General features: G+C 26.5%; 1 protein-coding gene across 1 annotated transcript; it reads right to left on the bottom strand.

Moving 5' to 3' along the window:
- Positions 1-2,319: 2,319 nt before the first annotated feature.
- On the bottom strand, positions 2,320-6,545 carry LOC123270541. Its single transcript, XM_044736646.1, has 3 exons — positions 5,950-6,545; positions 2,812-2,990; positions 2,320-2,661 (listed from the first exon to the last, which is right to left on the bottom strand). The coding sequence occupies exons 1-3, from the start codon at positions 6,218-6,220 to the stop codon at positions 2,566-2,568; spliced, it is 546 nt and encodes a 181-aa protein (XP_044592581.1). The 5' UTR covers positions 6,221-6,545; the 3' UTR covers positions 2,320-2,565.
- Positions 6,546-14,654: the final 8,109 nt, after the last annotated feature.

The following is a 14,654-nucleotide window of genomic DNA, read 5'->3' as shown; positions in this document are numbered from 1 at the left end:
AAAAAATTCCGAGAGCAATTTGAGAAATGGTTTTCGAATTTGTTGTTGTATTTTACGACTTTAATATTTAGATGTTTTAAATTGAATTTAGATTGTTAAAAATTATCTGACAGCTTTTAAGACATTCCGTTTTAATGTTCAGTTGTCTTCATCTTAAAATAAGTCTAGTTTTAAGATTTTTAAGAATAATTTAAGGTATTTTAAGACAATGCTAATTTTTGAGCGTCATGGTGATATCATCTTAAAATAGTCTTAAAAAAATCTTAAAAAAAAATATTTAAAAATTTTTAGGCTATTTTCAGATGACATCACAGTGACAGCTCCGGAAAATTATTATGGAGCGTCTTTAAATTGTTTTAAAATTATCTTAAATTAGTCTTAAAAAAATCTTAAAAAAAAATTTAGACTATTTTAAGATGAGCTAACAGCGACAGAACCCCGGAACATTAAAATGGAACGTCTTAAAAAAGTCTTAAAATTGTCAGATAATAATTTTTTAACAATTTTAAATTCAATTTAAAAACATCTTCCTCAAAAATATTGCGGTTAGAAAGTCGTAAAATCGTCTAAAAAATGTCTAAAAATTACTTTTTCAACAAATTCGAGAACAAAATTTTCAAAAATCTGCTCTCGGAATTTTTTTGGCGTTCTAAAGAGTCTTAAAATAGTCTTAGTTTGTGTCACGTTTAAGATCTTAAACGAACGACAACTTTAAGACAATTTTAAGACGATTTTTACACGGAAAAGGGCTGAAATACGTTCATTGAAAAATTTTTGAAAATTTTCAAATTCACGGAATTAATTAAAAAAATCATCAAAACTAGACAAATAATAGTTTAAATTGAAGGTTATTAAATGAAATTTAAGATAAATTTGATAGATTTTATCTATTTTTTACATCTGGAAGATTATTTTCATAAAAAATACAAAATTCAAAATTTTTGAAAATGAAAAAATTTTCAAACACCCACAACTCGTAAACTAACCGGCCGATTTTGCTCATCTTTGAACTTGATCTTGGTATTGATCCACAGAATAAGCCCACAAAATTTCATAAAGATCGGTTGAGAACTGTGGGCGCAATCCTGCTGACATGGCGCGTTATATATATATATATATATATATATATATATATATATATATATATATATATATATATATATATATACATAAATACATACATAAACTTTTGAGCCAATGCCATTTTTCGACATTACTCGATAAAATAAAACATATTATGATAAAATTTTCCTAAAATTACAACATGAGACCGGCTACAATAGTTATATTTCTATAGAAATCTACCTAAAAAAATGTATTTTATTTTAAAAAAAGCGTGGGGTGCTTTTTAAGATATTATCAAAATGATAATCACTCTACTCATATCTGTCAATAAAATATTTATAACTATTGACACCATGCACCTCACGCTTTTTTTAAAATAAAATACATTTTTTTTATTTACACTATTATTAATTTATATTTATTGAAATTTTTAACACTATTCTTAATTTAAATTTATTTTCTATTTTTTAGTTTGGTTTTCTATAAAAAGCGTGTTTTTAGTTTTTTTAAACTATTATTTATTTACAGTGTAGTTGCCAGGGGACTGAGTTTTGAAGTGGCCCAGACACATATTTCCAGCACAAACGATGCTTTGACACTAAATAAAATGCCGATAAAGCGCTAACAGCCCTATAGTTATTAACTCAAGGCTAGTTAGATCCTTATAAACCTTACAAAAGGTAAAATAACACGCTGGATTTTTTTTTTGGCTTTGAACTTCTGGCAGGGGACTGTTCTTAAAATGCCTGGGACAAACTTTGGTTTAATGAATTTAATGAAACAAATTAATTTTCGGTACTTTTTATTGAAGAAGATTGTTAGTTAACTAATTAAGTTTATAAACATTATGGACCAAATTATATATTATGGACGAATAACTTAAAATTTAATCTTAAAGTTTTAATTTTGGGAATGGGACAGCCCAGGGGACTGTTATTCCGGTAGTTTACGAATTTATAGCAAAAAAACCAAAATTTATTTCATTTTAGTTTTCAATGCTTCAAATAGAAATGTTTTTTTACTTTCGTAATAAATTTTTTTTAGTTCCAAAATAACAATTTTTCTAATAAAAAAATACCTGGGACAGCAAAAAACATCCTTACAGAGATTCACCTACATATAGATATATTTTTATTTAATCACTTCCGTGCGGTAGTTAAAAATATTAAAAAAGATATTGTGTTTTTCTAACGGAAAATAAAAATAAACTTGAACAAATATACATAAAGATGTATTTTAAAATATATGTTTGTATTTTTTTTTTTTTTTTTTTTTTTTTTGTAAAAGTTGAAAAATGACGCAGCGGAAAGTGATTAATTGCGACGATATGTAAGAGATAAGTCTTGTTTTTTTAAGCGTGTACTCACTGAAAAATGTCTTTATTTACCGTCGACGGGGTTTTATTTCTCGGGGTGTCGTACATATATTTTTTGTTGGTTTTTTTCATAATTATTATTTTTATTTTTCTTGTAGAATGTTTTTTTTAATATATTCTTGAATTTAAATGTCTACGTGTTTCATCTCGAACATTGTATTAACATATTGCTTCAACATGTCGATGTATTCTTTGATGAGATTTGCTTTTGATTCAAACACCTGAAAATATAAAAAATATGTTTATTTAATACTTAAATACAAAATATTTTTTATATTTTTTTGCATTTCATGCAAAGATTTAAAGAAATTTTCTATAAATTTTAATTAATAATAATAAATATAATTATTAGTAAAAAAAAAAAAAAAAACCTGGATAGATGGAGCGAAATGAATAGAATGATAACAACTTTTGGAATATTGACCGTAAATTTCATTAATTTTTCCATACATCCTTTTGAAACAGTCATTGAGTGTCAAAAGAAGATTATAAGCTTTGATGACCCGATATTTCCGTTTAATAGCGTCGAGATCTTGAGTTTCATCGAGGTCTGCAACAATAAGTTCTATTTAATAAGATTTAGTAATCTATATTATTGAGAGAATAAGAGAAATTTAGTGGCCAATGTATCCACAGATTCGGTAGAATCTGGCGCCAAGTTCCGTTCAAATCTGTTGTAAACGGAGCGCCAGACTACACGGAAAAAAAATCCTATGAAAAATTACTATAGTAACATCGTAATCCAGGACTAGACTTTCAGTATCTCCATTTTTACGATGCTGCCGTCTACAGAATACAATTTGAATTATTGAAAATTACGATGTTATTTAGTAAATTTTTGGAGTTTACTCCTTAAGAAACGATTTGAGTTATAAGGCCCGGTACGGAAATTTTATGAGGAGTAAAATCAAGTGTAACACGAAAAGTTGAGGCGTTACGTAGAAAGAGACAAACATATATATCTGTAGGATTGAACGTGTAAAAAAATGAGATGGAATACATTACACAGCGTATCTCATTCTCGGGGTCTCCTCTTTGCGCTATACTTCGTAGTCTCACTGTATAGTTCACTACCTCCAGTCTGAGAGTTGAATGTGTGTATGTTTGTACGTGTGTGTTGCGCGCCTGCGTGTTACGAAGTTCTGCCACAACTTGTATACTGCTGCCAAGTACAGGGTATGCATGCTGTATAATAAATGCATATAGTAGCATTTATTGTATACATCAATCCGAACAAAAACAGTTTCACTGTAAAAAAATCGCGCCAAGTCCACGTTCATAAGACTATTAAGAAAAAAAAAATTTTTTTTTTTCTCTACAAAAAGATATAAAATAAAAAAATAAAAAAATCCAAGTAACCGATATGATTGTTTATGATTTTCGGAAATTAAAAAAAATTGTGTTATAAATTTAAAAATTAAGAAAAAAATTTTGGAACGTACTTGGTGTGCGTCATTGTGTATTTCAATTTTTTTAAAGTCCTAGTAAATAGATTTTACGAATTACATTAAAAGTAAAATATTTTGCAACCGCGCACACTAAATACGTTCCAAATTTTTTTTTTAATTTTTAAATTTGTAACAAAATTTTTTTTAGTTTCCGAAAATCATAAACAATCATCCACAGATTCGGTAGAATCTGGCGCCAAGTTCCGTTCAAATCCGTTGTAAACGGAGCGCCAGACTACCGAGTGTGTTTACTGTAAGCAGAACGGTATTTCGAGGTTGCAAAATTTTATTTAATTCTACGGTACTTCTTGTTCCTAAATTTTATATTATAACAGTAATTCATACTTTATTTTACTGATACCAATTAATTATATTCAATTATAACAATTAATCGACTTGAAATTATTAAATTTTATCAGCACAAACTATAGCAAGCTCAAAAATTTCGATCCTGACTTTTTTTCGATGTAAAAAGTGACATGCCACAGACAAAGTAATTCGACAATGCATGGTAATCCTTCTATAGATGGGAAACTATAGGGACCGAGCGTCTAGACTGTCACGCCAACTGGTGATAGAAATTGTAAGCTAATGGGCAAAAATTTTAAACTCTTACATGCGATTTAATGTTGATTTATTTTTTATTTAAATAAATTAATAAATTGTTCGAAATTTATTCAACTATAGAGTTTTGATATATCACGACATATATAAATATATCAAGTCGGAACCGTCAAATTGACAAACTTGTGAAATTTTATTATTTTTCGCTCAGTACTAGTGGTACTCCAGAGAAAAATGACAGGCATATGACGTGTTTAGAGGCAGAATTGAACTTTGGAGGCTATGTTTACATAGCTATTTGACTAAATAATGCTGAATTTCTTTTAACACATTTAATATACATGGCCTAAAGTTTTTTTTTAACTTTCTGAATTATTTTTGCTTCAAATACGACCGATTAATACTGGTCAAAAAGTTTATTTTATTATTTTCTCTATTACTAAGTAAAAAAACACATAAGCTATTGTAATACTTTTTGTCCTTTTAGTGCTTTTGTTAAACACCAGGGCGCGCCACTTTCGACTGATGTGCTGCCTCTACAGTTAGTGCTCGGTCCCTATAGTTAGAAAAAGATATTTCACAGCTTGCATCTACACCCGCCAGGGTGCGCTGGAATTATTTTTACATAAACTGTAGTTTCAAGGGGATAGTTTGCTATAAAAAATGCAACCAACGCGAGATTTAAGTTGGTACCAATTGTAAATTTTTATTATAATTACAAAAACTACTAAAATCTGACCAAAAACAGTTTTACTGTAAAAAAATCGCGCCAAGTCCACGTTCATAAGACTATTAAGAAAAAAAAATTTGTTTTTTTCTTTACAAAAAGATATAAAATAGAAAAATTAAAAAATCCAAGTAACCGATATAATTGTTTATGATTTTCGGAAATTAAAAAAAATTTTGTTGTAAATTTAAAAATTAAAAAAAAATTTATGGAACGTACGTGGTATGCGTCATTGCGTATTTCAATTTTTTTAAAATCCTAGTAAATAGATTTTACGAATTTCATTAAAAGTAAAATATTTTGCAACCGCGCACACTAAATACGTTCCAAATTTTTTTTTTAATTTTTAAATTTGTAACAAAATTTTTTTTAGTTTCCGAAAATCATAAACAATCATATCGGTTACTTGGATTTTTTTATTTTTTTATTTTATATATTTTTGTAAAGAAAAAAACAAATTTTTTTTTCCTAATAGTCTTATGAACGTGGACTTGGTGCGATTTTTTACAGTGAAACTGTTTTTTTTCGGATTATACTTTAACATTTTAGACATTTACATAGAAAATATTACTGTTTGAAATAGTATTTTCTTCCATGTAAAGAGTAAATTATACCATTTAAATGGTAAATATTATAAAGTGAATAGTAAAATCACGATTTTACTGTTTGAAATGATAATTTTTAGCAGTTGATCATTACTTATTATAAATCGACTGTTATTTATTACAGTTTACTTTTTTCCGTGTAAAATTTATTTTTCTTTTACTAACTTGCAGGAATAGAAAGATTAGCTAGATCTCCAGAAATAATCTTCAGAATAATTCCACAGCAATCAGAATATTCCACAGCGATTACACACCAGTACAGCGGATCAGTTTCGTTATTCCTCCTTAATTTTTTCTCTCTGCGCATCAATTCCTTAATACGAAGTTGTAATTTTGTGTAACTCAGAGCTTTCTCAATATCACCATCTATTTTATTTTCTTCCGCTTCAAGAGTGGAATTCGAAAAAGCAGAAACACTCGCGTCACTTTTCGCCATTTTTAAAATTTCTCCGACTTTCTCTGAAGAGCACTAGCTACTGAACAAGATCTTAATTGCAACTGAAGCTTGTTTTAATCACCAGAAAATGGATTACGTCTTAATTTTGCCGTGTTTGTGGTTCTGTTGTCAATCCTCTGATTGTTTTCCGGTTTGGTATTCATTGCGATCATTCCTGTTATTGTTATCGTGGAATTCTATCACAAGAGCTTCGGAGTTGGGCTTATTGTCCATTTATTTCAGTCCGGGCTTAAGTCTATTCACTGGATTGCACAAAGGAATGGCTTTACTAGGACTTGTATTACCAAACCAATCCTTTGACAAGCTAAGCTGATTGTTGTATAATTAAAACAAAAATATCGTAGTAAATTTATTTTCTACATCATAAAATCACCATTAATTATTTGATCACGATATTGTGGGAAATATAAGTTAATTAGGTTAGTTAATAACATTTATTACTCTGTAAAAAAAAAAAACCGGTGCGTAGGTTAAGATTTTTTCAAACCAAAAAGACCCCAACGTACCACTCCCAACATTTAAAGTCGGCGATATGACTAATTAAAGAAAAAAAAAAAAAATTAGGAAAACGGTTGACCCTAAAGGCCATCCCTGCAACTTCCCGCTAATTCCGTTAATACCTGGCCGCTTTTTTGAGCTCTTCGAGCTCAAAAGTACAATCTGTGTGTTGTTTTAAGCTCTCCGAGCTCAAAAAGATATCTTTTCTATGCTTTTGAGCTCTTTGAGCTCAAAAGTCTGATAGAAGTTTCATAGAACACTATTTTTTGAATGTTCATACTGCAATAACTTTTGAATGAATGAACCGATTTTTACGCGGTTGGCGGCATTCTACGTAGTTTTTTAAGCCTTATAAATAATTTCTAAGTTTCAATTGGTCAAACTAGAAATTTCGGAGTAACTCTGAAAAAACACTTTTTTCTGTTTTCTTTCGTTCACGATATCTCTCGAACGAATCAACCGATTTTGACTGGATTGGCGGCGATCGACGTGGTTTTTCAAGGTTAAGAGCTGATTAGTTTTTGGAATCGATCGGTCAAGCCGTTTAAAAGTTATCCCAAAAAAACCACTTCAGAAAAAATTTTTTTTCCTACTTTTTTTTAGATTTCTCCAAATTTCTCAAAATCTATCGGTCCGAATCGGTTCAAATTAACAGAAAATCTAAGTTTGGCGAAGTCCTTTCGAATGGCACCAACCGCGATAAAATCGGTTCAACCGTTCAAAAGTTATAAGAGGTTTACATACTTACACACACACACACACACACACATACACATACATACAGACATAGTGACATCCTCGCGGGAATAGTCAGGGAAGCTTCCTAGGACCTCAAAACGTCGAGATCTGATGAAAACTCGATTTTCGAAAAACGGGGTAAAACCAATAACTTCCCGATTTTTGAAAATTTTCAATTTTCTTAGCGGGAAGTTAAAAATTATGAGCGACCTTTCAAAATTTAAATTTTGAACTGAAACTTTCAGAAACTTACTTTTTTTTGGTCTATAAAATTATACCGTAACGAGAAAAAAAATAAAAAAAAAAAAATTCGATTTTTGACGATTTTTGAAATTTAAAAAAATTTAGAGCGACATCTTAAAAATTTTTTTTCAAGCTGTCCTTTGGAGAGAGCTCTTAAAACATCAAAAACTAACATTTTTTCACTCGAGACTTAAAAAAAAAAATAGTCGGTTTTTTTGCGCCACCCTAATACATATATATATTTTTCATATATTTATATATATATAAATATATGAAAAATTGATGTGGGTACTCAAATGAAAGGTCTCGATGAGTGTAACATCAAGATGAGTTAATATCTTTAAAAATGTCAGTAGTTCACAAGATACAAGGCCTTTTCTTAATTATGTATCAAGAGATAGAACATTTTCGAATGTAGCCTTTAATAAAGCATTAAATAAATCTACCAAAAAAAAGATATATATTACAGGTTTGAAGTTTCTCAAGATTATTGAGACATAATGAGCTAGGGCATAAAAAGTACGAATTTTTTGATTAATCTCAAACTGAGTATTAAGTATATTCCGGTCAAGGAAATTGCTCGTTAGTAATTTAGTTAAATATAATACTACGGCATAAAGTAATATCAAAATGATCGTTTGTCGTTAAGTAATGAGAATATCCGAGTATGATAACAGCTATAAGTGATTATCCTTCATAATGATAATAATCATGTTATTTACGCGATAAGTGATTCACCATTCCCTTATAAATTTTATATTATATATTATCCATTACTTACTCTTACCTCTTACTCAACATTTATCAAAAAAATCTCCGTATGTAAATCATCGCCATTAAAGTGTAATTTTACCCGAGACCTTTTCAATTTCTAGTGACTAGACGGGGGTCTATTATTATTATTTTTATTTGAATTGAAGAAAGGGCTGGCTAGTTTATTTTCAACCGGACAAATAAAAAAATGCTCACAGGTTATGGTCATCTTGTTAAAATGAAAATAAACACTTATTCAATCCTTTGTAAATTTTTTACAAGGTTCGGGGCGTAGTAGGGCGTCCCAGATTTTTAAGCTCACGACTGGTCAGCTGCCGGAGCAATTAGACATGAGAAAGTGGTACATATTCCATTACATATTGTTATTCTTATTAGTTATTGCTTATTATTCCTCATTTTTATCGCTCAAGAAAGAGGATGCTGTTTATTTTAATTTACCAAATTGTTTAATAAATCCGTTTATCAAAAAAGTGTGTATTGGGATAATTTTATCCTCGGTAATTTAACAGGTGTGTAATTTAATATTTCGATAAATATTTAAGTGAGCTTTGGGGAAACGAAGGAGCTTGTGATTGCCAACTCGGCTGAGAAAACAGCTAAGAGTCTGTTATTATTTTTTTTTAATCGGCAAATTGTCGGGTTCCGCTTACACTCGGTGATTTAAGGTTAAAACTTGTACAATCCGTACACATTGCCGGGTCAGAGGTTAATTCGGTGTCCTGGAATTTTTAGAATGAAAGTTACGAATGTATATCGATTTTTTTTTGCTTAAATTATTTTATTTTTATTATTAAAGTTAAGACAAGAATTTTTCATTATATGATTATATAACAATCTATATTATTAAGAAAATTTAAAAAATTTGTGGCGTGTATTTATATGATAAAATGACCTTGTATCTTGTGAATTATTGACATTTTTAAAGATATAAGCTTATCCTGATGTTACACTCAACGAAACCTTTCATTTGAGTACCCACATCAATTTTTCATATATTTTATATATATATATATATATATATATATATATATATATATATAATATATATATATATATATATATATATATATATATATATATATATATATATATGATATATATATATATATATATATATATATATATATGTATATATGAAAAATATATAAAAATGTATGTGGGTACTCAAATGAAAGCTCTTGATGAGTGTAACATCAGGATGAGCTTATATCTTTAAAATATATAAATTATGTATATGTATATATGAAAAATATATCAAAATCCATTTTATTATTTATCTTTGAGTATTAATATTGAAAATTTAATATTTAAATCATTTTTCTTAAGAATAATCACAAAAAAAAATTATTAAAAATTTTAATTTATTGAAAAGAATTTTGATTTTTTTTAATCATAATAAAATGAAAATTCCAAATTTTAACATTTTTTCAGATATGAATTGATATTTTTAAAGATATAAGTTCACCCCGACATTATTCTTATCGAGACCTTTCATTTGAGTACCCACATTAATTTTTCATATATTTATATATTTTAAATATATGTATATATGAAAAATATATCAAAATGCATTTTATAATTTATCTTTGAGTATTGATATTAAAAAATAATCATTAAAATTGATATTTAAATCATTTTCCTTGAGAACTAACACAAAAAAATTTTATTAAAATTTTTAAAGAAAATTTTTAATTTATTAAAAAGAATTTTAATTTTTTTTAATCATAATAAAATGAAAATTCCAAATTTTAACATTTTTTCAGATATGAATTGATATTTTTAAAGATATAAGTTCACCCCGACATTATTCTTATCGAGACCTTTCATTTGAGTACCCACATTAATTTTTCATATATTTATATATTTTAAATATATGTATATATGAAAAATATATCAAAATGCATGTGGGTACTCAAATGAAAGCTCTTGATGAGTGTAACATCGGGATGAGCTTATATCTTTAAAATATATAAATTACATATATGTATATATGAAAAATATATCAAAATGCATTTTATAATTTATCTTTGAGTATTGATATTAAAAAATAATCATTAAAATTGATATTTAAATCATTTTTTTTAAAAATAATCACAAAAAAAAATTTATTAAAATTTCTAGAGATAATTTTAAACCTATTAAAAAGAATTTTGATTTTTTTAAATCATAAAGAAATCAAAATATCGAATTTTAACACTTTTACAGATATAATTTAACACTTTTAAAGATATAAGCTCATCCCGATGTTACACTCATCAAGACCTTTCATTTGAGTACCCATATCAATTTTTCATATATTTATATATTTTATCTATATGTATATATGAAAAATATATCAAAAATACATGTGGGTACTCAAATAAAAGCTCTTGATGAGTGTAACATCGAGATGAGCTTATATCTTTAAAATATATTAATTACATATATGTATATATGAAAAATATATCAAAATGCATTTTATAATTTATCTTTGAATATTAATATTAAAAAATAATGATTAAAATTGATATTTAAATCATTTTTCTTAAGAATAATCACAAAAAAATTTTATTAAAATTTTTAAAGAAAATTTTTAATTTATTAAAAAGAATTTTGATTTTTTTAATCATAATAAAATCAAAATATCGAATTTTAACATTTTTACAGATATAATTTGACATTTTTAAAGATATAAGCTCACTTCGACATTACACTCATTAAGACCTTTCATTTGAATACCCACATCAACTTTTCATATATTTATATATTTTATATATATGTATATATGAAAAATATATGAAAAATGCATGTGGGTACTCAAATGAAAGCTTTTGATAAGTGTAACATCGGGATGAGCTTATATCTTCAAAAAGATCAATATTTAAGAAAGTACAGTGCAATTCATCAAAATTCATTATTTAATAAAGCAAAATTTCACTTAAAAAAACCGATTTTCACATTACTATCCTTGACACAAAATTTTTCTTATTCTCTTAATAATATAGATTGATTTTCTTACAATTTTTAAGCCAATAAAATTTTTAAATGACAAATTAATTTTTTTTTTTCAAATTCTTTCTCTAAAAAATTATGTGAACAAAAAAAAAATTTCTGCAATCCTAAGATCCATAAATTTTATCCACACTCAAAATATTCTATGAAATTTAAATGAGCAAAAAAATTTCTCCGGGGATCAGCAAAAAATAATTTCCAAAAAAATTCAAGTGAATATTTTATATTTTTTTTAGTATACAATAAACATAAATATATATAAATTTAAAAATTTGTAAGTAATATTAGAGGATCGTTATTCATCTGAGAGAGTGATCAGCAGAAGTAGCAAGTACCCAGTGAGCAAGTACCGAGTCCTGTATGTACTTAGTATTTTCTCTCGAGCCTTTTATTCATGAGTATGAGGCAAATGTCCAACTGTTAAATTTACTGTATACTTATACTTTTAAACTTTATTTATATTTTTGCATCGGAATTCCAGATAATGCTCGAGTTATTGAAGTAACTCCTCCCTCGAATAATTCTTCCTGTTTACAAGCTGTAACTTATTTCTGATGTTCACTCCACTCAAAAGTGCAGTTGTAATCATTTCTAAATTATAAATTGTAAATAGAAAACTTTATTTTTCAGAAGCAAGACTAAAAAAGTAGAAATTTAATTTTATAAATTGCAAATTAATATTAAACAATATTAAATTATCATACTGAGCAGCCGTCTAAAAATTTGTAAAATAAGACTCAAGTCATGACAAGACACACGACAGACTACGACAGTATATCAAGCAAAACGGACTAGTTCTCAATCTGTCTTCAGTTTTATTTTATACATGTTTATTTTCATTGAAAGCTCAATTTATTTAACGTCGAAAACATAAAATATCTATTCTTTAATAAATATTTTTAATTTATCAATTAAAAAATCAATTGACGTTTAAAAATTGTAGAAAAAATAATCTATATTATTAAGAGAATAAGAAAAATTTTGTGACTAGAATAGTCACATGATAAAATAGGTTTTTTTCGTGAAATTTAAGCTGCATTGAAAAATGCTCTATCTCTAGATACATAATTAAGAAATGGCCTTGTATCTTGTGAACTATTGACATTTTTATAGATATAAGCTCATCCCGATGTTACACTCATTGAGACCTTTCATTTGAGTACCCACATCAATTTTTCATATATTTTATATATTATATATATGTAAGTATGAAAAATATATCAAACATGCATGTAGGTTAGGGTGGCGCTAAAAAACCGACTATTTTTTTTTCTGAGTCTCGAGTGAAAAAATGTTAGTTTTTGATGTTTTAAGAGCTCTCTCCAAAGAACAGCTTAAAAAAAAATTTTTAAGATGTCGCTCCAAATTTTTTAAAATTTCAAAAATCGTCAAAAATCAAATTTTTTTTTTTAATTTTTTTTCTCGTTACGGGATAATTTCATAGACTAAAAAAAAATAAGTTTCTGAAAATTTCAGTTCAAAATTTGAATTTTGAAAGGTCGCTCATAATTTTTTTTAATTTATTAGTGCATTAGTTTGGATTTTTTCGAGCGACCTTTTACCATTCAAATTAAAATTCCATGCATTTTTTTTTTTTATTTAGTACAATAATCGATAAAAATACATCACGAGATGAACTAAAAATCAAGCACAACATAGAAAATATAATTTTTTTTAACTTAATAATTTTATTTAATCAACTGCCAGGCGTGGGTTCGAATCCCAAGCTGGTCTTAGAAACCAGCTTGGTTGAGATTTGACCTTGCCGCGTAGGTTAAGATTTTTTCAAACCAAAAAGATCCCAACGTACCACTCCCAACACTTAAAGTCGGCGATATGACTAATTAAAGAAAAAAAAAAAAAAATTATGAGCGACCATTCAAAATTTAAATTTTGAACTGAAACTTTCAGAAACTTATTTTTTTTTGGTCTATAAAATTATACCGTAACGAGAAAAAAAATTAAAAAAAAAAAATCGATTTTTGACGATTTTTGAAATTTTAAAAAATTTGGAGTGACCTCTTAAAAATTTTTTTTCAAGCTGTCCTTTGGTGAGGGCTCTTAAAATATCAAAAACTAACATTTTTTCACTCGAGACTCAAAAAAAAAAATAGTCGGTTTTTTTGCGCCACACTAATGTAGGTACTCAAATAAAAGCTTTTGATGCGCGTAACATCGGGATGAGCTTATATCTTCAAAATATATACTATATATATGTATACATGAAAAATATATCAAAAATGCATGTGGGTACTCAAATGAAAGCTCTTGATGAGTGTAACATTGGGATGAGCTTATATCTTTAAAAATGTCAATAATTAAGAACTAACATTACTATCTTGTTAACTGATGATATTTTTAAAGATATAAGCTCACCACGACATTATTCTCTTAGAGACCTTTCATTTAAGTACCCACTTCAATTTTTCATGTATTTTGTATATTTATATATATTAAATATATGTAAATATGAAAAATATATCAAAAATGCATGTGGGTACTCAAATGAAAGCTCTTGATAAGTGTAACATAAGGATAAGATTATATCTTTAAAAACGTCAATATTTAAGAAATTACAGTGTAATTTAACAAAAGTCATTATTCAATAAAGCTAAATTTTATTCATTTATAGTTCATACGTCACAGCAGTCACATAGTGTCTGCAAGGTTGTTAATTTTTTATTTAAATAATTAAAATAAATTATTATGTTTTTCCAAAAAAATAAATTTTTTACAAAAATTAAAAATTCTCAAAAAAAAATTTTTTTTAAAATATTTTAATCAATAAAAATTAATGGATTTTATAATTGTAAAAAATACATTTTTCACTTAAATGATTATAATCAAAAATTTCATTTTAACAAAAAAAAAATAATTTCTTACAAAAATAAAAAAAAAATTTTTTTAATGAAAATTTGTGGACTTAAAAATTGCAAAAATTTCATTTTTCATTCAATTTCATACAAAATATGCAAAATTTGTTATAAAAATTATTTTTGCAATAAATTTAATTAACAAAAATTATAAAAAAATGAAATTTATAAATAAAAATATTTTATTTAAACAAAAAAAAAATATTTTTGCAAATCTCCAAACTCGTCAATTAAAAAATAACAAAAAATTAAATCAATAAAAAATTTATTTATAGAATTAATTGATAAATAAATTA

Source organism: Cotesia glomerata, linkage group LG8, assembly GCF_020080835.1.
Source record: "Cotesia glomerata isolate CgM1 linkage group LG8, MPM_Cglom_v2.3, whole genome shotgun sequence".
Taxonomy (NCBI): Eukaryota; Metazoa; Arthropoda; class Insecta; order Hymenoptera; family Braconidae; genus Cotesia; species Cotesia glomerata.
The sequence above is the reverse complement of the archived record's forward strand: the minus strand, read 5'-3'. Positions and strand labels throughout refer to the sequence as shown.

Coding starts and splice junctions, on each gene's coding strand:
- LOC123270541 (XM_044736646.1), bottom strand. CDS start 6,220: ATGGCGAAAAGTGACGCGAGTGTTTCTGCTTTTTCGAATTCCACTCTT. Junction 2,991..5,949: donor TAATCTTTCTATTCCTGCAA/GTTAGTAAAAGA, acceptor TTATTGTTGCAG/ACCTCGATGAAACTCAAGAT. Junction 2,662..2,811: donor ATTTCGCTCCATCTATCCAG/GTTTTTTTTTTT, acceptor TTATATTTTCAG/GTGTTTGAATCAAAAGCAAA.